The following is a 25,154-nucleotide window of genomic DNA, read 5'->3' on the forward strand; positions in this document are numbered from 1 at the left end:
GCTATCAAAAAGTCGTTTATCATGGCGCAATATCGTTCGCCAGTCACTGTCAAATTATCACCAGCCTCGTCTTTGAAGAAATATGGGCCGATGATTCCTCCAGTCTATAGCCCGCACCTAACAGTTATTTTCAAAGGATGTACTGGCTGTTCTTGAATGGCTTTGGGTTGCTCTTCAGCCCAAGTATGGCAAATTTGTTTATTGGCGGCGAAACCTTTAAACTCAAAATGGACCTGATCGGTGAACAGCATATGTTGGCATGAGCGCGCGATGGACTCTTTTCACAGAGCTTCGATTTTCGTAATACGATTGTACGATTTGTAAACGTTGTTTAGGCTTAAGTCTTTCCATGATGAAATGTCAATGAATACTGAAAAAAATTACCTATTTAGTTTCATAGTCGTCATGCGTGATCTGTCAAAAAACCCTACTGGAAAAAGTACCTCTAATCTGATCAACCTTTATATGTATAAATCTATCTCGATTCCTTTATGTTGTTACGTAGTCCCACCGATAAAAGTTATCCCAAATCGAAAATGGATGATTAATTCTGGGCCACCTGAAGGAAAAACACTTTTTATGTATCTTCTTTCAATTGAATTCCGAATGTCATCTAGTTTTTTGATTTATAATAATTTTTCGGATCTGGGATATCTGAGATACAATTTTCAATCTTTAAAGAAAAAAATCTGAATAGATTTACTGCAGTTCAGCTCTAATATTGCACTCTTTTCTCTGCATGGCTTTATTTTGGATGTAAAAAAGTTTGAATTAGTCGGACGTTGCATACCTTTTGCTGTGGATTATAATCCTGCCAATGAAAAAGTGACGCGTTCTGTGTTGAATTTTCGTTAATTATAACAATTTGCTACCTTTTTTACCTTTTGTATTTGCGTGTTTTGCTGATTTTTTTTTTCAAAAACTGAATTACTTACATACATAAACCCATTTCTTCTATAACCCCAACCACCATCGAGCAAATGAGAAAGCATAAACATTTTCTCTCAAGAGAATAAGGAACATTTGGCGCAAGTTATTATTGCCTTACAACAAATACATAATTCACTACACAGCCTCTACAGTAAATTCACATTACTTAGTATACTCTCGATTGTTGAATTTACCGGTATCTTCTTTTGGTTCGCCGAACATTGCAATTGGAAGAACGCTGGCAAATCGTATTCGAGTTCGAAAGCGCTTTGCTTATTCGATGGCAGCCATAGATCCAAACGATCGTAGATTACACCAGTTGGACCTTGTGCTTTAAACCAAGCAATCGATTCGGTATCCTTGAGCGTATCACCCCACAGGAACACTTTTTTCCCCTGTTTCGCCGCTACCTCAATCCAGCTGGGATTGCTTTTTATGTGCACCGCATTCGGCACTATGCCCGCCAAATCAAAAGCTTGCGCGTTATTCACTGTATCGTAGATCGAATCGGAACGGGGATCTGCGTACACGCCCAGTACGGTCGAGGAGAGGAACATAACCGGATAGAGGTTTTGCTTGAAGCGCAGCAATGTACAAATATCAGCATCAAAACTTGTGAAGAAACTCAAGCGGCCACAACCATGACGTAACATTACATCCAGTATACGATCGACATAAGTGTTCTTATCGATTGTCTGTACGCTCTCCAACGTACCAGTCAATATCAACTGTGGCCATTTGATTTCAATATCGAAGCCCACCGACTTGTTCACCTTGGTGAGGAAATCTTCGAAGAGCGGAAAGAGGCGTTGATCCTCCTGTTCTACATTGTTGTGTGCTGGATATTCGATTATCTTATTTCCTACCACCTGATAGGTCTTCAAATTTTTCAACTGTTCATACGTGACATCCTTAATGAGCACTTTGGTGAGGTCATCTTTGCTGGTGGGTGTTTTGGGGTCCATGCACACGTAGATGTAGTAGTCATGATAGATAACCGGCACCAAATCGCTTGTAAGCATCACGTCGAATTCAACAAAATCGGCACCCAATGCTGCCGAAGCTTTCATAGAAGCTACGGTGTTCTCAATAATTGCTGGTGCATTAGTCGCCTGCTGCAGACTTTTACCCAAGCCGCGATGACCCGCATCTAGTGCCGTCCAATTGCTACGCCAATAATCCACAAAGGAAGTATGGAAATCGACTGTGGAATTAGGCAGCGGCTTTATCACTAAATATTGCACCTTCAAACTGCCAATGGCATTTAACCACACAGGTGACAAAAGATTTATTGTGAAGTTGCCTTCAGTGCCCTGCAAATGATCCGGATATATGTATTGATAACCCACCAGCCGCACCAGCTCATTGCCGTTTTGCGTCGCGTACAACTTCAGCAGATACGCCACTTTATCCAGTTGCGACACCGTCGAATGGAATATTAGAATGTCATTGGGTTTGTAGGGTACACCAAACTCAGGCTGCGTGCGCAGATAACTATCACCGTACACCATGCGCACATACTCCGTGTGTGCCTTAGACGAGGGCAGAATGGCAGACAAGCGACGCGGCTCCACCGGTTGCAACTTCAAGCGCAGCTCCTCATTTCCCGCACGCGACTCATTCACATTCAAGGGGTTACGAAATAGTTTAAACTGCACAATATTACCAGCATTAAGCCAGCCACGCTGCAGTTCCTTTTGCTTTGGATCAATCCAGCCACAGACGTCAGTGCGATTGCCAGACACGGTGCCCACACGAAAGTTGCGCGCATTGATGTGCGTTTCCCAACGGCGTACATTCACCACACCTGTCTCATTGTCGATAGCAGCAATGAAGTAGCGATAGTTGACGGTCGTATTTACAGGCAATGCTACGCTGGCGGTCCACACCTTGTGATCCTGTGTACGATTTAGCAATATCGCCTTATCGGCGCGCCATGCACCCAACTGCTTGATGTCGCCAACCATAGCGACAAGCTCGTAACTGGCAATGGGCTGGTCGCTGAGCGAAACCGTGAAGTTAAAGGGGATCAGCGAGTTGCGCTTGAGTGGTACGAAGCGACGTGCTGTATAGTACTTCTCATAGTAGGAAGAGTCGCACTGTGCGGCGCGTGGCAAACCGGCGAAAATGCTAAGCACCGCGCAAAGCGTGAACAGCTTAGTTAGCGAGAACATTGCGTTGAAGTTTCTACTGGAAGAGCTCACTCACGTATCGATGCTGCCAATAGGCAACTTTCAGAAGCTTACAATACTCTTAACGCGCAGCGCTGCAGAATGTCCTTTGATGAGCTTTCTGTTTTTTACGGAATATGCTAACGATCGCTCAGCTAACTGATCACTTAATCGCGCACTGTTTGCGGATTCACTACAATTTTATTCATTTTTCAGCGTAAAATAATAAGTTTTCTGCTAAATGGCTAAATGCTTATCGTAGTAGATTAGTTAAGCTGGCTTATCGTGTGAAAAGTTAATATGTTCTCGATGATTTATAAATCATTCTGATTTAATACAAAATGGCTTTGTACAATCGGCAACAAAACATCATAAATATTTATTAATAAGACACATTAATAAACACTAGAAATATTTGCACTTTTCATAGTTTAGGGTTGAAGAGTTAAAGATTTTTGGAGACTATCGAATGGTAATTGCAAGTAACCACTGAGAGCAATTTTTTTATTTTTTTTTTCCTTATTTAATTAATATTATTTTTTATTGTTTGTTTTCAATGCTTATCACTCGCGCGATTTTGCAGCGTTTCGTCGTACCCGTTGAGCGTCAAAAAATGCACTGATCGCTTTCAAGCTTCCCACATGCATGAAACTATCTAGCAACAACCCACCACCAGCAGTAGCCAATCCACCAACAATTTACAGCTTATCAGCGCGAAAATTCTAAAACAAAAGCAATAGTTTTATTCAAAAAAGTGAATTCCAGTGAGTTTCAGTGCGCAATCAACCATCGAGCAATTGGCCGCCAAAAGACCGCATTCAACAGGAATTAGTATAAATAAGTAGACGTCAACTCATGCCCATTTCAATACCAATAAACATATCATGTTTGCATTCCCATTACTGTACACACCTGTGTGTGCGCTAATCGCCGTTAATGCGCATATCAGTTTTGTAAAAAAATTCAATGTCAACCTTCAACCATTCCGCACTCTATTTAACCCAAAATTCTTATAAAATTTGAGTACAGTGGCCAACATAAATGACTAGGCGGTTTAGAAATAACTGTCCCATTATTTTACAACAGAAATTTTGCTTAACAGAGAAATGATATTTGCTTGCTATTTCGTTCACCCAGCACTTGCCTGTAATTCTCAACAACACGCAATTGATGGCGCTTAAAATTTTCTTTAAAATACCAAATTCGCCACAACAATTGCCGCCATAGATCCCCAAACCATTACAGAACCGTCACGTTTACCGAACCAGTCTTATTTCTAGGAATTAGCTCTTAATTATTTTTTTTTCCATAGTTTTGCGTAATTTTGATATAATGAAAACGGAAAAAATTGCATTGACAGAATTTTCATTACACTTTTGTTGGCTTTTTGTGAATTCACATATCGCTTCTTTCGTATTTTACGGCAATAAAATCCTACATATACAGGGTACAGGGTGGCGCAAAATTAATCATCCATTTTTTTCTAATAATTTATTTTTAAATATTTTAAATAAAAAAATAGTTTTTTTTCGAAATAAAAAAAAATAGTTTTAGTGATAGAAATCTTTATTTTGAGCTTTACGGACTCCATTGCTTGTTTGTTGATATACTGCAGCCTTTAGCCCACAGGTACCAAATGGGATTTACGAACACCGTCATTTGCAAAAATTATCAATCTTTAGATGGCACTACTAATCACGCACCACCTTGTAGAAGGCGAATGGTTTGAAAATTACAGCCTATTCTAAATTTATGTTCGGTTTTTATTTTGGGATCACTTTTCGTTGCACCTTTCTGTTCTTTATGATCAGCTAAGCTTTATTAGGTGTCGTAACAGTCTTTGCTTTTTCAATTAAGCAGACTATTTTATAATTCTTTTATGATTTTTTTTACGGTGTAAGAGCTTTTTAAACGATTTTTCCGATTTCCCGCGCAGATTTATAACCTTTGTGAAATTTTGTAATAACTTCCTTCATATCAATTGAAACTTCACTGATTTTTGTGGCATTTAGAATCCTATGTCACGAATGGAAGTAGATGCTGGCCTATAAAAAATAGTCCACTTCATTCCACGAAACTTCCAACGAATGGCAAGTGTTTACAACAATACAATCGGCTTGATGAAACCGAGACTTATGGGAACCAAACAAAAGCCAGCAAGACTAGGACACAATTTTACTCACTAGACAAAAGTTTACTTATTTTTATATTCCCAAAAATTTTTAAACACTGGCCGGATGTACTGGATAAAAAGGCGGTATCATTTCTGATATTAACTGGTACTATATAGGAATTTCTCTTTTTGTGTATTTATTTATTTAAATTTTTTATTAATTAACTAAAACAAATTCACTTACAGACTAATACAGAAGTTTCAAATAAAGATTTTAATATCAATCTTAATAAGTCGGAAGAACATATTGCAAAACATTATAATTCAATTAATTATGGCAGTGCATTCCTTGCATGCAGAGTTCTTATAGAACCAATATGAAAAAAGTCTAAATTACGAAGCGTTTTCTTAAAAGGGATTGCATGAGTAACTCTGTCCAAAACCTTAGGGAAATCCGTATATATACATAAGTACAAGATCAGCCTGGAAACCTTTTTGAAAAGCTGATATGCAATCTTCTGAGAAAAAAGAAGAAGTTTGAAACGGCAGATCTACGCGGAATGAAGCCGTGACAAATTAATATCTTAAACGCAAAAAACAACATATTTTTACAATGCATTCAAACAACGGGCGACGGTCGGCTATCATTCGGGAGTCTCCAAGTTCGAATCTCCGTGCATTGGAAAAACTGTCTCCAATCTGACCACCCTTTACTATACAAAATCTGTTCATGTTTTTATTGTAATAATCAATTTGTTAAATAAATAAATAAATAAAATAGTTGATTAGAGCAAAATAAAGTTTAGCAGAGCTTCATGAACAAATTGCATAGCGATAACACGCCCATTTTTTTTCAACATAGTTACGCATTTACTTTACTACTAACTGAAATGTGGTATTTTTTACATTTTTGGAAATTACCGTTATGTGGAAGGTGGGTGTAGCTAACGCCTGATTTTGCTCATTGAAAATCTCATTGGATCCAATTTAATTCTTATTTTACCCAATTAGTTTGTATAGCGTCCTATTATATGGCGCAGAGGCTTGGGCGAAGACAATATTCGATGACGTGTCCCTTGGAGTATTCGAGAAAGAGATTCTGCGGAAGATTTCTGTGTTTTTGCACATTGGAGACGGCGAATATCGCAGAGGATGGAATAAAAAACTGTGTAAGCTTAAACATAGTGCAGCGAATAGACACTCAACAGCTCCGCTGGCTAGATCATGTCGTCCGAATAGATACTAGAGCACCAGCTTTGGAAGTATTTGATGCGGTACCAACTTGTGATAGCAGAGGAAGACCAAGACGCCCTTTTCGTTGAAAAGATCAGGTGGAGAAGGGTTTGGCTTCACTTCGTGTGTCCAACTGGCGCCGATTAGCACGAGAAAGAAACGACTCAGCCAAATCGCTTGAGGCACTCGTTTCAAATGTAGTTTTTTGGGTGTTTCTTTAAGACTTTTTATTTTTATTTTCAGTACTTTATATTTTATCCATTTTTTTAAATAAATCACTCAAAAAGTTGTCAGCCTTCAAAAAATGGTATTCATATGAACAATGGACACAGATATAGCCAGTTCTCCTAAACCGATTTTGATGAAATAAAATTTAAGTGACATAGAATTGATGTCGTTATTGTGTGAAGTACGATCATTTGGAACAAGAAATTTTAGTATCTTTTTCGGGCCTTTAAAGTAAAAGAACTCCAAACAACGGTTTTTCATTTTTGAACGGGTTTTCATTTTTTTTTATAAGATCGTAGTTCACACGATAACGACATTCATACCGAATAAGAACCTTTTTGTCTTTTTGATTTCATATACCTGTGAGTCCCAGAATCGGTGTCGCCAGCGACGCTTTTTGGAAGACATTTTTGAAGGCTGACCACTTTTTGAGCGAACCTCGTATAGCCAAAAAAAATGGTTACTTGTTAACAAAGGATCAAAAAATTAAATAGTCAACTATTTTTTTTTTGTGGATTGTAGTCTGCTCGCTTTCTTAGCCATATACCACATATCCAAACCATTCCGACAATGTAGATTTGACTATGGTGGGAATTACCATATAACCCTAATAGCATCCGCCAAAAAAATTGTAGTTGCCACAATTAGGTTCAGACCTAAATTAGTGCGAATTAATTACATAATAATCGGGTAAGTTATAGCTGATTACATGCCATTGCTATGTACAGCAACCGTCCACGCTTCTCCCCCTAGCTAAATGTACTTAATTAAAGATTTATGAGTTCATAAACCCCAATTCGCAGAACAAGTGAAATAATCATTCAATTTGTATGCCGATTATGATCACGTGTACCGCGATACAGCTGGCGAGCTGCATACATACATCTATTAATGGGTGCACTGCCCACGTCTCGTGTCCCACGCCCAGCTATACTTGCAGATCAGTGTTTAGCAACAAGTCGCCTGGCTGGCCTAGTTGCCTAAATCTACCCACTGCTTCCGTTCCAGCAACTGAGTATGGGTTGATACACAAGCATTATGGCATGCGATTACCCACAAATGCATATGTATGGAAATGTATGTGTTGTGTATTTGTTTTAAAACCAACTAAATGACTAGCATTACCTGTTCAAACAAGACAAACCCCTGCAGGGAAAGCCAGAAAACTTCCAGTTCAAAACTAGCACGTTTTCCAATAGCGAACCACTTTGCTACTTACCTTGAGAGTGGCGACATCTGTCAACCGAGTGTGACAGTGTCATAGCCTAAATATACAGGCATAAGCTCACGGTTATTAGTGCATTAAGCCTGTATAATTGCTACGGCTTATGAAGCAGTAAACTTCCTGTTCGAATTATGCTTGAAATTTCATGCGATTTTTTTATTCAATAAATTTAAGTTTTTCAGTTTTAATGCTTAAAATTGAAAATTAATTATTAAAGAATATATGAAAAAAAATTAGTTTGAAAAATAATTTTTTAGATTTGTCTTCCATATGGTTTTCTACTGTCCCACTGTCGTTCGAAACGCTTCATTTTCGTAATTTCTACTTTAAATTTGGAAAAAGGGAGCCTGGCCTGGACTGTAACAATTTCTATGAATCCTGCATCACAATGGGCAATGAGCCTGAGTGTGTCCCAGAATAGACAACCGCTTCAACCTAACCTAACTTATCGTTCATTTGTTGCAGACGTTTCATAACCCCGAAAATATTTTTTTTAGAAGTAAGTACAATAAAATAAGTTGAAGTAAATTAAATAAAATTTCAAGGGCCGATGTTGAATCTGAACCAGACCTAAACGTCAAGTTTTTTTTGCATTTCATTTGACATTTTTCAATTTCAGACTAATTCAATTTGAACCATGGAAAGATGCACAATCGAGCTACGAGTTAAAGTGGTGTCAGGAAATGGAAACAGTGAATGACCAATTTTCGATGAAAATCATCTGCAGTGATGAGGCACATCTTCAGTGATGAGGCATTCGTCAATAAGCAAAATTGCCGCATTTGGGCGAATGATAATCCAAGAGTGATTGCCGAAAAACCAATGAACCCACAAAGAGTGACTGTTTGGTGCGGTTTATGGGCCGGCGGCATCATTGGGCCGTATTTTTTCCAAAATGAGGCCGGTCAGGCAGTTACTGTGAATAGTGTTCGCTATCATGAGATGATAACGAACTTTTTATGGCCCGAATTTGAAGATATGGATGTGGACGATATGTGTTTTCAACAGGACGGTGCCAATTGTCACACAGCTAACGAAACAATGGCTCTTTTGCGCGAAAAATTTGAAGGCCGAATAATCTCACGTCGCGGCGATGTCAATTGGCCGCCAAGATCATGTGATTTGACACCGTTGGACTTCTTTCTTTAGGGTTTTTTGAAATAAAAGGTGTACGTCGATAAGCCAGCAACAATTCAAGAGCTAAAGGATGACATAATTCGGCACATTAATGGCATAGAAGCTCAATTATGCCTCAGCGTCATCGAAAATTTGGACCATCGGAAGGAGGTGTGCCGCCGAGGCCACAGCGGCCATTCGGCCAATATTTTGTTCCATACGTAATTGAGCCATACTAATATTATGATAATAAAGAGAAATGACAATAATTTCCTAAACAAAATGTATTTTAATCAAAATCAACACCGGCCCTTGAAACTTAACCACCCTTTAGATCGCAGAAATGTGAAGCCGTTTCTCTCGATATCTTTGGGATTATGACACTCTTGCAAAAAATGAGCTCACCCAAGGTGGTGCGAAATTAGCTTTCGGATAATTTTTTACCAAATAACAAAAATAACTTTCAGTGATGGAAATCTTTATTTTGACCTTTACGTGCATTGCTTATATGTTTATGAACTACAGCTGTCTAGTTTACAAGTGTCAAATATGATTGACGTACCAAGCCATTTGTAAAATTATAAATTCTCCGATAGGGTGATTTATTTTGTGCCACCTTATGTTTATTGGTGCCAACACTTGTGGCTCTTTTTCGTAGATGCGATAATAAAACACACACTTCTACTTGTATACGCAAATCTACCCACAAATCTACCCACACATCGCTCTTAACGCATTACTATAAATGTTCATTAGTGATAACCGTAAATTAATTAGCTCTACTTAATAGCATTAATGTTGTTTTTTTATTGTTTTTCTTTGTTGTCGACTTTTCGATTTCATTTTCAATTCTCCCATTAACGATTTGTTTACATTTGCGCATTATCAGCTGTTTGCTCAGGAGTGATCATCACGTGTTGGAATTCTTGTTATTATTTTGCGGATTATTACTTTAGCTCGCGTTGTATTACTAAATACTACTGATATAGACGTAAACACATGCATACATGCGAACGTGCCAAGCACATACGGCAGCTTGTAGGGATAAGATTTACTTTTAATGTCAGCAGACTTTCTTGCCTTTTCTCAGTCTAACAGTTTTTTTTTTTTACTTTTATTAACTTTATTGCAAAGTCCATCAGATAATCGGTAGAACTGGTCGATGTTGGAATAATTGCAAGTCACGCAAGTCTTTTAATGCTTTAATTCATAAACATTTTCTTTTCGTAGGAGCTAAGCCATCCGAAATTTTCTGCGCAAATTTTGAAGAAAACTTAATCAAATCATTTTAGCTAAATATAAAAATATGTTATTCAATTCGGTTGAATTATTTCCCTAAAATTTCCCTGAAGTAACAAAAGTTGCGAAATAATAATAAAAGCCATCAATAATATGTATTTAAAAAAAAAATTTAATAGCCTCCATTCATACTCACGACTTCTTCCAGACGCCTTGGCGAGGAGTTAATAAGATATTGGATATGCATGGGATCTATGGTATTTTCACTCACTCTTCTTAAAGTGCCTCTGTGAGTTGCCTTACATTCATAAATCGACAGCCATGGCAGAAAATTTTAGTTGATAACATGCACCAAAAGTTCCTGAGGGGATCGAGCTAGAACTTTGCGCTCGTCAATAGAATGTTGGGATTCCTTGTTCTGGCTGGAAAATAAATTCTAGCATAACTATTTCGCAATGTTCACCAACTGTCAACTAGCAATTGTGCACATTAAAAAGAGCCCATTTTGAGGCTAACGAAGTTTATACGGGTTGCAGCCAATTCCTGCCCAGACAATAAGCGAAAAATTGTCCAGCTCGTGCACTATTTTCTGATCGTTTTCAGTGCGCCAATACCCGAGCGCCCACAACCGAACCATCCACATTGAACGTCTACTTCTCCGTGAGCACAGCCATTTTCGATTCCTGATCGCAAAATTTGTACTTTTCTGCAAATAGTAGCCGTGCAAGTTTGTGCTGGGGTAAGAGAGCGCGTCTACCACAGGTACTCGTCGAACTCCTACTCCCATTTCCCAATTCCATTCTATGATATTTTGTTTTTTGAATCTAAATGCACTTTTATATTTTTTTACTGAAATTTTATTGTCAGTTGCCGAGGAAACCCATTTCATGAATTTGCAGTAGACCTACTGCTATCGTTTATAAATTGTGAAATGACGTTACACAATTCGGAGTGGGTTGTCGCCTGTTATGAGAAATCTTACATCCATCCAACTTCTTCACAACTGCGTTTTCTGGCGCAAATCATGCAAATGCATAATAGTTTGAAGGATCTATTCTGGTCTCCAAAGTCGTTTTGTGTTATAATATGAGTGGAAAGACCCCACTCTTCTGCAAAATCAAAGAATGCGTGCCCATATATTGGCAAATTTAATATTACAAAAACTAAGTGGACTACCCTGAAAACCACCTTACATAAAGTATTTTTTTAGCCATAAAAGCCGTTCAAAAAAGAATTCGCAGAAATCTCCTTAGAAAGCAGAAATTCATGTCCAGGGAAATAAATGTATCGAGCAGATTCAAGTTAAGACTACTTAGATTTGATCTCCAGATGAAAGCCTCCCGTCGCTCAACTAGCCATCTTTTGACAACGAGCTTAAAGAAAATTAGACTCGACAGCTGCAAGCAGCTTCTGCGGTGTCACGCGGTGATTGACCATGAAAATATTCTTTTCACAGATAAGAAAATTTTACCTGCTGAAGAAGTTTTTAATAAGCAAAACGAGAAAATCTATGCTAAAACATCTAAAGACACAAAAAATGTTGTTCTATAGACTCAGCGTGACCACCATGCAGCCTCCGTAATGGTTTGGTGGGGAGTGTCTTGTGAAAGCAAGTGGCGGCGAAGTGTACCAAACGGATTCTTAGAAGGCGTGGTGAAGCAATGCAGAGCGTGGGATGTTCCAGCAAGATTTCGTTCCAGCCCATAAGGCAAAAACCACCCAGCAGTGGCTTAAAAACAATATTCCTCGAGGTCCAGCTCTGAATCCACTGTACTACAGTTTGTGGTCAGAATTGGAGAACATGGGTCGATAGAAATTTGGAGAGTCTGAAACAATCTTTGGTTCGAGTAGCGACGTCAATATCCATGGGAACCATGTGTGCCGCAATAGCTGAATGGTTTAATCGTTTCAAGCTTTGAGTAAAAGCAAATGGTGATCATTTCGAATGAAAATTAAACATTTTTATTTTTTATAATTTACATAGTTAAGTAAAACTAACTTCATTGAAAAAAGTATTATAATTTCATATCTATAACGGACTTAACTTGTAAAAGGCAGGTCTAAGTAGAATTGAATTAGACGAAACTTGTTGAGCAAAATTACTATATATAGATCATATTAGTTTATTACAGTAGTTCCATAGAGAAACGTATTTTCACTCAACTGATTATCGTAACTTATATATTTAAATCAGCTAAATATTTTAGGTAGGTGGCTTCGAAAATTTTATTGAACTAAAATTTACACAAATACCTGATATTTTTAAAGAAAAAGCATACATTTAATTGAAATTTTTAGGTAGATGACAACCCTGTTCAAAATTTTACTTCTGGGTCAAAGTGCATTTAAAAGACTTTCCTTTCCAACTGCGATATTTTACTTTACTTACATATTTAATTCACTAATTTTTTTGACATGTGACAACCCTATTCAAATATTTAAGTTTCAATAATTAAATTACATGCGGTTGTACAAATATAATAAAAGCGGTGAGTTTTAGCTTCCAAATGTCGTTTGAATCATGAAATTTGGTGCAGTTTTGAGTGAGATATGGGAGGTATAGAGGAATATTTCCTTTGCGTACATCTCAAATTAGTCATTTCGCAATTGGTACAATTTTAATCACTCTTGAACTAGTATGACTTTTTCCAACACATACCAGTTCACGCACTAGGCTTACTGAATAATTTGATTTTTCGCTTTAGAGAACCTGTCACGTTTACGTGAAATGCATAGGAGAAACTTTGCAATATTAACCTTTAAAGCGAATTCCGGGCTTGGTGTCATGAACATCTCATCTCCAGTCAGCCCTTAATGCATACATATGAGGACAAGCGCCCCTGAGCGCAAGCAAATTATATTCGAAATCCGCAAATGACGAAATCATGTCAGAAGCAAGTAAAAAAATTGATGTTGACATCGACAGTAATTTACCACTTGCCTCAACTTGCTACAATAACAATAACAATAAAAGCAATAGCAATGCAAAAACATCACTGCACACAACATTTTGTGAATGAAAGCTTTTCGCTGATATTCAAATACGTATATATACGTATGTATGTGTATCCATATGAATACTAGCATATGACGTTTAATACACTTAACGTATGCTTGTCTGTCTGTGCATGTCATTGTTCCGGCATCAAAAAAACTTCTGTCGAAATATAGCGCGAAACGGTTGTATCGGACTCAACGTGGGTAATGAGTGATATGCCGCCAACATTGCTGGCACCCCACACTTGAACTTGAAATTTGCACATTTCCATTAAGCATTCACTACAATCAGTGTTATGCGAAAAGCGCAGAAACTGGAAAAATAAATGGAACTAAAATTATAAAATCTGTGCTTTTCTGTTATTTTTTTTTGAGTGTTTTTTTTTTTTAAGATTTATTTAACAATTTTCAATGCCATGTGAAAATTGTTGTGCAACATTGCTAATTGTTTTGTTGTGTTGCACCTGCAGCGCATTTGCCAAACCGAATTGTCGATTGTTTCCCCCATGAAATCTGACACGAAGCCACTAAAGTTTCACCTCGCCTATATTCCATTTGTACTCGTTAATCAACGATTCCCATAATATGCAATTGTTGGCTTCTCATATCACTGAGTATGTCAGTGTGCACCACCACACATGCAATGAAACTAGACTTACCCAGCAAGCATTACGGATGAGTGCTGCTGGAGCTGCAGCGCACCAGACAGGGCTACTTTACAGCCTGCAAATGCCACCTGAGACCCGCTTAGTCTTAGCACAATTACGTTCAGGAGCAAATTGTAGCAGACTTGACCCCGTCATACAAAACATATATCCGGCATGTGCCGGTATCCCGCACTATACTAACCACCTTTTCATATTTCCCTTAAACCCTCTCACCTAACACTCCTCTCACTGTTTCTCACACTCGAAACAGCATATTTCTTGAGCATACCGTAGATGCGATAGACGATGACCGCCGGTGGATACACCGTACCGGGAAGGCTTGATGAACTGCTAAAACGAGCACGAAGTACTCATTACGTCTTTTGAAATCTCAATTTATTTATCGGTGTAAGATACCTATTTAACCATTATTTTTTCTTGTATATATTACCTTTAATATATGTATGTAAATAATCCTTGTTGGGCATGGTACAAATGTTCGTTAATGAATATACGGGCGTACATCTATGCGCTTAATCGTACATACTCACACATGTTAGTACGAATGACCATGAGTACCATGAGTCATGCATTTGCCAATAACTTTATATATTTGTAAATTCTATTAGACTATTTTTCCCCTTTTAGCAATAAGCCGAGGGTCCTAGTAGCCAGCGATGTAATATTATAAGTGTAATAATTATTAATTAGTTATTACTCTTTTAAATAAATAAATAAAAAATAAATAAATCTCAATGTAATAAAATTTTAGCCACTGTTATGGTTAATCGTTGCCGCAATTACAACCGCACTCACACCGCACACACTTTTCTCTCGAATGAAGGTGAAAGTGAGGGCATGCATTATTTTCGAGATTGATGGCAAAATTGAATGATTCCCTCTAAAATGAAATAAGGAACACGTTTTATTTATTTATTATGTATGTACACTTCATCCAACACTTTTCCAATTTTTGGTATGTTCTCTAAATAATACCAAGCCCTCCAAATAGACGATAACCTGTTTATTATGTAGAACAGTTCTTTGGAGTCTTGGTTCAAGGGAATGGAATTGCCGATGAATTATCCAACTATGGACCAGCGATTCCCCCACAGAGAGCAAAGCCAATAATCGAAATACAGGAATCAAGAAGTGGATCAGCGATTATGCAGAACTAGAACGCTGCAGAGCTTCAAAGTATTTTGTGGCAAGCCCGCTCACAAAACTGTCGGACTTTCTTCTAAAACTTGGAAGAAAAGACGTTCGGTTGACGGTCGGTATTAATACAGGGCACAATCCATGGGGTCAACATATGACCACCATTGGAATCATTGAGGACACCATTCGCCTGTCTTGCTTAGAGGAGACGGATAGCACTGAACATTTTCTTTGTGAGTGTCCTGCATTTTCTAGAGCAAGGCTACGACTTTCGGGTTCCAATGTCATGAGAACGAGTAATATTCGTTCTCTCAAACTGAATATTTTCAGATTTCCCAAAGAACCTGGAAAATTTGCACAGGTCTAACTACCTCTATGTCTCTATTCTATCCTTTATTTTCCCTTCTGTTATTTCTCTCCTTTCTTCCTTGATTGTCTAGCCTTTCACTTTCCAGAGCTTTAAATACAATGGGCTTTTTAGCCCAAGTGTTTTAGGAGATACCAAATATCTCGGTGCTTCTTGAATCGACTTTTCAAATTTTAATTTCAGAGCATTTCTTCATATTTGGAAAGAGTAAATAGTCAGACGGAGTTAAATCTGGAGAATAAGCTGGTTGAGGCCTAAGATGAGATTGATTCGTGAGTAACGAGAAGTGTAGCAGTTAAGTTTCTTATTTACAACTCGGGAATTCCAGTAGAAACCGATAATATGTTTAGTTTGTGGTCCATACACACCTTTCACCCAGATGAGGGTCATGAGCTAATGAGGCCTTTCAATCGCGCCACTCTAGGCGCTTCTACGTCGCAGCGAAAGCGGTTCGACCTGTGAGAAACGTACTTTGATCTCTTACAGCTTGAGAGGTCTCCTACAACTCAAACATATAGCCCAACTTCATTGTGGAAGCTTGCCAAGTTATACCAAATGCGAAGTGATGAAGTGATTAGAACATTTCAAATACCCTGCATGATTCACCCAAAGTCGACGCAAGAGCAACTAATAATAAAAAACCCCTACCTGGTTCCCTCTGGGGCTTAAAACGACGCTCAACTTCAACTGGCCTTGAAAATCATTAACTATGCTAAGGAGTGTAAGAAGTTGTTGAAAGCGCCCAATTGGATCGGAGCCAATTTTAGGGCCAAGCAAAGAGGAATTAGTCCCGGCACATTAAGATGTTCAACAATAAAGCTGATGAAAACAAAGCAGCCAAGTTTTTTCCGAAAAATGTGGATAGGGTGGTAACAGAATTCTTTCACATGCAGAGTAGAAGTGAGCTACGAACATTGGTAGAACTAATTACGAAGCAAAATCCATGAGAACAACATATGCTCACATCTGTGTACATCTTGTTTGGAGTTTGAGGATAGTACCAAGCATTTACTCCCCTTCTGCCAGGTTTGCGCAAAACTTAAATGGTACGCCTTTGGGTCGGATACATTAAAAAAGTACGAGCTGCATTCTCTTTCCCTCGACAAACTGATATGATTCATAAAAGTAACCGAGAAGTTTTCAGATCAGTAATGAATTCCCTCTCACGTGGTTTTCTCTATGTTTTAAATCCTATCTCTAAGCCGAAGCATACTAGGCAATATTGCCTGATTGAGATATTTGGAAAATTTCCGGTCATTACCTTTTATTCCATTCCATTATGAGGGGATTTAAGATGCCTAATTCATCGGCCGCCGTAGCCGAATGGGTTGGTGCATGACTACCATTCGGAATTCACAGAGAGAACGTAGGTTCGAAACTCGGCGAAACACCAAAAATGAAGAAAAAACATTTTTCTAATAGCGGTCGCCCCTCGGCAGGCAATGGCAAACCTCCGAGTGTATTTCTGCCATGAAAAAGTTCCTCATAAAAATATCTGCCGTTCGGAGTCGGCTTGAAACTGTAGGTCCCTCCATTTGTGGAACAACATCAGGATGCACACCACAAATAGGAGGAGGAGCTCGGCCAAACACCCAAAAAGGGTGTACGCGCCAATTATATATATATATATATATCGCAGCAAGGGTATGTCCGGAGACTAAAAAACTCCCCCTCGTTTGGAACCGACGCCCAGCCTGGAACCGCTTTCTTATTACTTCAGAGTGGCGTTTCATCTTCTTCATTACAAAGGTCTTTGCCCATGTGCCTGCGCTTTCTTATCCGGAGAATTTTTATCGCAAAACAACTGATGATCGTCAATGTTCCCTCTTAGCATCTTGTCGATTACATTTTCAGTGGTTATATGGCCGACTGCATTCTCCAGCATTCAACGTTCTTGTTCTCACGTATGCATTGGAAGAATGTGTATTCAGCGTCATCTTCAGCGCCATCCTCGTATATATAATACATGTGGGGTGTTCGAGTTTCGGTATTTTGAACAGGTATTTCCGGAAATAGCCGTGCCTCGAAAGCATTTGGGTTGTATAAAAACTGTCTTCACCGTAGTTCCTGCTATTCCATGTGGCGACGTTTTTTATAAGCCTAGCCGTCCACCTGCCGCGTGTTTCGTTAATCCAGCGGTCTGGCCATTAGTGTTTCATCCTATTTCGCGCCCTGCAGGTTTGCTAACTCTTTCTTGCATTCCCTCTTTCTTTAAACCCCACAACTTTTCCCTCTCAAAAGCTAGTAAGTCTATCAGTATTGAACCGCTTATTATTTAGACAGCTGGTTTGGATACTCTGCGGAGCAAACTCGCCTTCATAACACCAATGTAGCGTTGATGCGAATAAACAACTGTTAACTCATTCATCTTACTCAGAGAGTGTCCGTGCTACAGTGGGTAATTCAATATCCAGTAGGTTATCATTGAAATATTAAATTTTTCAAACAGCAGTTGGCACACAGATATCAGCTGTTAAGCTGTCACAATCAGAGATGCGAAAATGGAATCTTGAGTTTTTGGTGTAACATTTTACATTTATTTCCTTTAAGCTTTGCTATGAGAAAAAAGGACATAAAAATAATTATAATAGTAAGCTCCAAGTGAAAACAGTTTTAAATTACCAAACTAAAATGTATTCGCTAATCGTAAAGTAATTGACGAGGGCACAGAAATCTCATTCACTATACCAACCTCTTTGCCCTTCGTCCACTTTCTCACTGATTGTTTATCTTATATTTAAACTGTCCTTCTTTCTTTCCTTACAGCGCCTGCTAATGGAGGCGTACATACGACAAAAGCGTGCTTCTCCTGGCATGGTGCAGGCCAGTGACTTACAAATAACCCGTCCTATGTCCGGGCTGCGCACAACAACGGCTAATAGCCGCGAGTTGCACGCTTACGACGGTCCAATGCAGTTCATCAGCTCGCCACACAACCCCGATCAATTATTAAGTAATACCACTACCAACACAACGCCAACGAATACCACCGTTATCCCCAGCAGCAACATGGTCATCTCGAATGGGCGAGAACGCGGCAGTAATTCGAACAATATACGTCCGCGAACAGCTCATATGACGAGTCACATCATCAATCAAGAGGGTAAGCGCGTTGAGTTACATTATTTAACATTTTCCTTTCTTTCTGTATTACTTACTGTGTATGTGAATGTATATGTAAGTATTGTTTCTTCCGTTGCATTTTGTGCTTCCAGATTTAATTGAGGAAATATCCTCCCATGAGCTCGAAGACGACGAAAGTAGTCCGGTCAACCATGTGGCCACCAATGGACAAAGGCAAAGACAACGCCAACAACAACAATTGCAACAGCATCAACAACACTCCTACAGTCACGACCAGGATAGCAGCACACTGGACGAAGACGATTATGTGAATCGCAATATCGAGGAAGCAGCACCTGTAATGCCATTAAATCATAGCATAGCACATACGAACAGCACTACCATCGTCGCAGCCACCAGTGCACGCAGCTCATCGGCTCAATCCGCTGGTTCTGCCAACAACACTGCCAATACCTCGAATAGTGCGCAACAAACGTCCTCGATGGCGGACGCCAGCGGCGAACCGGAAGGTGACCTCATCGGCAACATCGACCAATTCGTTATACAACCAGCGGCACAGGGTGTGCTCTTCAAATGTCGCATAACACGCGACCGGAAAGGTATGGATCGTGGCCTTTTTCCGATCTACTATTTGCATTTGGAGCGGGATTATGGAAAGAAAATATTTCTCTTGGGTGGTGAGTAGAGTAAATAAATGGCAGTTGGTGTAAGATTTCATAACGCTTCAATTCTTAAAGGACGCAAACGGAAGAAGAGTAAAACATCCAATTATATTATCAGCTGCGATCCTACGGACTTATCTCGCAACGCGGAGGGCTTCTGCGGCAAATTGCGTTCCAATGTGTTCGGCACCTCCTTTACAGTGTTCGATAATGGCAGCAAGGACAGCACGGAGAATCCACGACTTGATTTGGGGGTTATAATCTACGTAAGTAAAGTTTAGGATGCTGTACGGTACGAAGATTGGAGAAACTGTCTAGGAAAAGCTTTGTAAAAAACAAACTCATAGGACGAGTGTTTGTTAGCTATTTGGTCGAACTTGATTTTGTTCCATAAATACAAGGAACTACAATTTCATAGCAATTCGAATAGCAAATGATTTTTATAAAAAATGTACTCGAAGGTTCCATATTGGCTATAGAGATATTAAAAAACCCCGTTTTCTATCTATTTTTCTATATTTGATGCTTCATTTTGAAATAAGGCTTCGAAACGGAAACCAACCGAATTGCAGCGATACACAAAGCCTACGAAGATGCTTAAGCGAAAATTTTTTACCGATCCATCACTCAAGAGATTCAGACCCTCACATCTTAAAGTTTATCTTTTCTTAAGATGAAACATTCGAGATTTCATGTACCCAAGGGTTTTGATAACAAGTAGTTCTTAAGTAGTGGTTTCCAAGTCCTTTACTGCTCTTTGTTCAAAAAATGATGCTGAACATTTAAGCCAAATACGTCAGAGTACCTCCAGCATTAGTTCGCCCCACAATGAATAGGTAATTGCTGCCCTGCTGGTACTTGATCATAGGCTGTTTGAACTTTGAATCTCTGTGTGCTTTTCCCTGTGTTGAAGAAAGGCGACCCTACCATATGCGCCGACTACCAGGAAAGTCCATCATGGGCCTGATTTTCACATTACGCCAAATTCATCATCTCTTTGTCCATTATGAGTCTGAGTTCGGTATTCCCGCAAAATTAATTCGACTTTGCAAAATGACATTGAGCAACACGTCCATCTGTGTCAAGGTCGGAAAAGACCTCCCCGAACCTTTCAATACCGAGCGAGGTTTCAGACAAAGCGATCCACTATTGTGCGATCTCTTAACTTCCTAATATAAGGCGTACTGCGGAGAGCCGGTGTTCATCGAAATGGCATTATTTTCACCAAAAGTGTCCAGCTCCTTGCATTTGCTAATGACATTGACATCATGGGGGGCTGCAAGCGAGATGTTACCGCAGCATTTTTCGCTATCGACTGAGTTTGGCGGTTAATGAGGGCAAGACGAAAAATATGCTGAGCACAATGCGTTTTGGATCCAGAACTAATGTATCTTGGTAGCGCCGTCACAACAACAAACAAAGCGTGGAGATAAACCGACGAATCACGCTTGCTAATAGGTGTTATTATGGTTTCAGTAAGCACTCTCTCTCGCCCGATAAAACTAACACTATACAAGACGCTCATCTCGTCCGCGATACTCTATGGCGCTGAAGCATGGGTTGTGTCGCAGACTAATGCAGCAGCTCTTGGGGTATTCGCGAGAAAAATACTTTGGAAAATATTCGGTTCTCTTCGTGTTGGCGATAACTACCGCCGAATAAACCCCGAGCTGTACGAGCTCTAAGACGATGTGGACATAGTGAGGCACATCAATATTCAGCGCTGGCGCTGGCTGTGCCACGTCGAACGTATAGATGCAGAAGTCGAGAGAACCCTATCACCACTTGGTGTAACAAATTGGACAAGGCGCGCAAAGCAGAGACGCCTGGCGAGACTTGTTACAGTCGGCCTCAATCCGGTAACGGGGTGTGATCCTTGATCAGCCCATATAAGTAAGTAAGGAGTAGAGGGTTTCCGTTTACCTGAGCATCAGCATTTGGATCTATTACAATACCAGTATATTTTGGAAGAACTAAGCAATTACTAAGCGAGTATGCATAGATATATTTCTTAGGCGCAAATCCGCTAAGGCGATCTTCAGGTGTTTGAGTAAAAGATGTTGCAAATACTTCTTTTTTTCCAGTACCAGCTACTTCAGGCCGCGTAGCGTTGTCTTTTCCGTTTTTCGTTTAACAAATCTTGCTTCTTTAAATCCAAATTTCTCATTAGGAAATGGATGAAAAGTCGGCGAAAAGGTGGATGTTCTAACAGTGGGATGCTGTACTAGACTATTCACGATTTTAACTATAACGTAAGGATAGCAACGTTGAGTAATGGTTTGACTTTCAGAAACTCTGAGGAGTTGTCAAATCGAATCAGAGTACCAATTTTTTTCAAAGCTGCTATTCATTTCTGACCTCGAAGACAAGGGCGACCCTGGACAATCATTGATTTATTTGTTTTTTGGGAGGTGCTTCCCCCACTCCGCCAATATCCATTCCAAAAAATCGTAGTTGGGATACCCGTTTTACTGAAAAATCATGTAATCAACAGGATATGCACACTTATCCACAAACTTAGTTAAATTTGTTTGTAAATGCAGTTGGTTGTAAAAGCACCGTCATTCTACCAAGTAAAATACCCATGCTTTCTCCGGCGTGTCTCATGGTTTGTTTGACTTCATTCAACTAGAAACTTTCGTTCGGACGATGCCAATAATATTATTTTTCATCAGACCAGAAACCATTGAACTTAGATTCATAGGACCATCACGTTTTCAGTCATCCACAGACCAACTTTTAGCATATTTTCAGAATCGCAATCTCTAATAAAAATATTGATATTTCACACGCTGCTGGTATTGGAGTTTCATGCACACAGATGAAATCAATGAATTTGATGTATGCACTATCTTCTTTTATATCCGTTTTCCCTCCGCTCGGGGGCATAGGGTCTCAACAAGACTCTTCCATCGTACACGGTTCTGGGCCAGTTCGTAGAATATCGAGCTTCGCCAAGTGATCTTGGGCCGACCGCGACCACTGCTCCCTTGCGGGTTCCAGTCCAGAGCCATTTTCGTGATGCTATCTGGTGGTTTTCTAAGCGTGTGATCTATCCATCGCCAGATTGCCCTATCTAGGCAGCATGCCCGTAACTGTACTACATAATATCTTTACAGAAGCGATAAGGACTGCAATAGGAAGAGAAGACTTCACGCTAAACAGCTGGCGGTCGCTTGATCTATCCACTTGGCGTCAACTAAAGGGTTTTCCAATAAGAGGTGTTACTGGAGGTATTTTCCCATAAAAGATCAATAGTTTCGTTGCTTGTGTGGCACGTAGCACCGTCTTGATGAAAATAAACGTTGTTCAGATCAATACCATCCAACTCTGGCCATAAAAAATCGTTAATCATCTCTCGATAGCGCAATCCATTCACCGTTACTGTTGCTCCAGCTTTATTTTCGAAAAAGTAAGGTCCCATGACTCCGCCGGACCATAAACCGCACCAAACAGTCACACGTTGAGGATAGAGAGGCTTTTTAACAATAAGTCTTGGATTTTCTGAGCCCCAGATGCGACAATTTTGCTTGTTGACGAAGCCACCGAGGTAGATATGGGACTCATCGCTCAAGTTGATTTTTCGATTAATTTCAACGACCTAATCAGCAAAGACACGACGTTTTTGATGATCGGCTAGCTTGAGCTCTTGTGTTAACTGGAATTTATAAGCCTTACGACCCAAATCTTTATGCAAAATACGGTATAATGACTTTTGTTGAATGCCTAATTCCAAAGAACGACGAGGATTGGAGAAACCTGGGTTTTCTTCAACACTTTCGGCTACAACAGCAATATTTGGTTTTTAAGTAGCGGTTTCCTCTCGCTCTTAGTTGAACTCGGTCTGGAGTCGGCTGTTACAATTAATGTGGGCTTGCCGATGCATTAATGAGGTTAACTTGACAGTGTTCCGGGTGATTAAGCTTTCAAAACCAATAAAGTTCTGGTTTTCTTTAGGGAAGGAGTTTAACGTGGCGGTTTCCAGACCCACCGCACAACCAGATATCCTGGGATTCTTCGCCTTCTCAAACGGATGCTCGCGAGCTACCCAGAGGATAGTCGGGCAAAGCCCAGAAGTTGTGAGCTGGTTCGACCGTATGCAGAAGAATCGTCCTGTCTACTTTCAAATGAATGGCAATCAGGGACTTTTCCCACATGTGTGGACTTCTACACACGAAACCATCATCCCTGCATATGAGAAAAAGATTCTGCGGAAGATTCTTGGACCTCTGCACGTTGATGACAGCGAGTATCGCAGGCGATGGAACGGTGAATTGTATGAGCATTACGACGCCATAGACATAGCGTAGCGAATAAAGATTCAGCGGCTACGTTGACTGGGTCATGTCGCCTGAATGGATAAAAACGCTGAGAAAGTACTCTATGCAGTACCAGCTGATGGTAGCAGAGGAAGAGAAAAGTGTTGGTGTTTCCAACTGACGCCAGTTAGCACCAAAAAGAAAACCGGCCTAAATCGCATAAGCGGTTATCGAGCCAATCAAGAAGAAGAAAGCCAATATAGCCAAGTATAGCTCCTTCCTTAATTCGGAAGAAATTAGGACCGATGATGCCGCCAACGTATAAAGGGTTTGCGAACAGATTTATTTACTTTTTTTTAAAGCAAATTTTCACAATTTAGAAGCGTTTTTCTGACGTTAAACGATTCATGATGACTTGCCAAACCTTGAAATGTCAACACAGTTTGTCACTCTCAGCTGTGTGAGTTCAAAATGGCTTCGCACTTACAGCGACCATCGTCTACTACGTCGAGTGGTGTGGCCACTAAAACAGCCCTTCCTCTCCTTCTGGAGAGACACCCTTCCCGGGACTACTTTCTGCATTACTTCGGTAGAGCCCAGAAGGGCATCCGTAAAGGAACAATTCTATCCACCCACGTCTGGGTCCATCATATTTGTAGCCAGCTACCTCGTATAGGCTTGTTTTCTTATGTCTCGATCTGTGCGGCTTCGCTTTATTGCACCATGTCGAGGTCTATCATTTTTTTTTTCATAGTACGTTCTCGATGTATCTCTTGCAGCTAACAAAAAACACCAGGTATTTACATGCTTCGCTTTCCTTCTTTTTCAGGATACCAATATCTTAGGTTTCAAAGGTCCACGCAACATGACAGTAATACTGCCCGGCATGACGGAAGAAGATCAACGCGTAAAAATCAGTTCAGCCGATCCCAAACAACAGGGTATACTTGATTTGTGGAAAATAAAGGTGAGTTATTCTATGAATCTAATGTTACTTTCATATTATATATTTACGTGTCTCCTTTTTTACTTTCCCCTACCAGAACATGGACACAATAGTGGAGTTGCATAATAAGACGCCCGTCTGGAATGATGAAACACAGTCTTATGTACTCAATTTTCATGGGCGCGTTACGCAGGCATCGGTTAAAAATTTTCAACTCGTACACGATTCTGATCCCGATTATATAGTCATGCAATTTGGACGTACCTCCGAAGATGTATTCACCATGGATTACCGTTATCCATTGTGTGCACTGCAAGCCTTTGCAATAGCGTTGAGCAGTTTTGATGGCAAAATTGCGTGCGAATAGAAGAATGTGACAACGCTGAGAGACGTTGAGAGGCAAAGGAGGGGAAATGGGACTATGTGGAATTAATTAGAATAGTAACAACAAATGATTTGAGGAATGAAGGAAATGGTACAGATTAGAAAGAAGTAAGAAATAATGCAGATTTGCTCAAAGAGAAACAGATCAAGAGAAACTACGGTGAAAATCAAAACAAAAAAAGCGCATGAATTTAACTAAAATGGTTGCCTTAGTTGAGAGCGTTCGAGGGCGCTGGAAAATTACCTATGTATGTGTGTACGTGCACCGACTTGATTTACACTAGTATTTTTTACATACCAATTAAGAAGTAAAAGAAGGAAACAAATAGAAATACGAATACATTTATACAGTTACCAGATATAAATTATGTAATTTGAAAGAAATAACTAATACT

General features: G+C 39.6%; 2 protein-coding genes across 2 annotated transcripts; one reads left to right on the top strand and one right to left on the bottom strand.

The window, feature by feature from the left end:
• Nucleotides 1–997: 997 nt before the first annotated feature.
• On the bottom strand, nt 998–3,744 carry LOC129245865 (glycerophosphocholine phosphodiesterase GPCPD1-like). Its single transcript, XM_054884292.1, has one exon. The coding sequence runs from the start codon at nt 3,102–3,104 to the stop codon at nt 1,077–1,079; it is 2,028 nt and encodes a 675-aa protein (XP_054740267.1). The 5' UTR covers nt 3,105–3,744; the 3' UTR covers nt 998–1,076.
• Nucleotides 3,745–18,055: 14,311 nt separating this feature from the next.
• Nucleotides 18,056–24,742, top strand: LOC129244253 (protein king tubby). Its single transcript, XM_054881870.1, has 6 exons — nt 18,056–18,070; nt 18,191–18,527; nt 18,640–19,185; nt 19,246–19,436; nt 24,259–24,396; nt 24,473–24,742. Exons 1-6 carry the CDS (start codon nt 18,056–18,058, stop codon nt 24,740–24,742), a joined length of 1,497 nt encoding a protein of 498 aa, XP_054737845.1.
• Nucleotides 24,743–25,154: the final 412 nt, after the last annotated feature.

The sequence above is a fragment of the Anastrepha obliqua genome, chromosome 4, assembly GCF_027943255.1.
Source record: "Anastrepha obliqua isolate idAnaObli1 chromosome 4, idAnaObli1_1.0, whole genome shotgun sequence".
NCBI lineage: Eukaryota > Metazoa > Arthropoda > Insecta > Diptera > Tephritidae > Anastrepha > Anastrepha obliqua.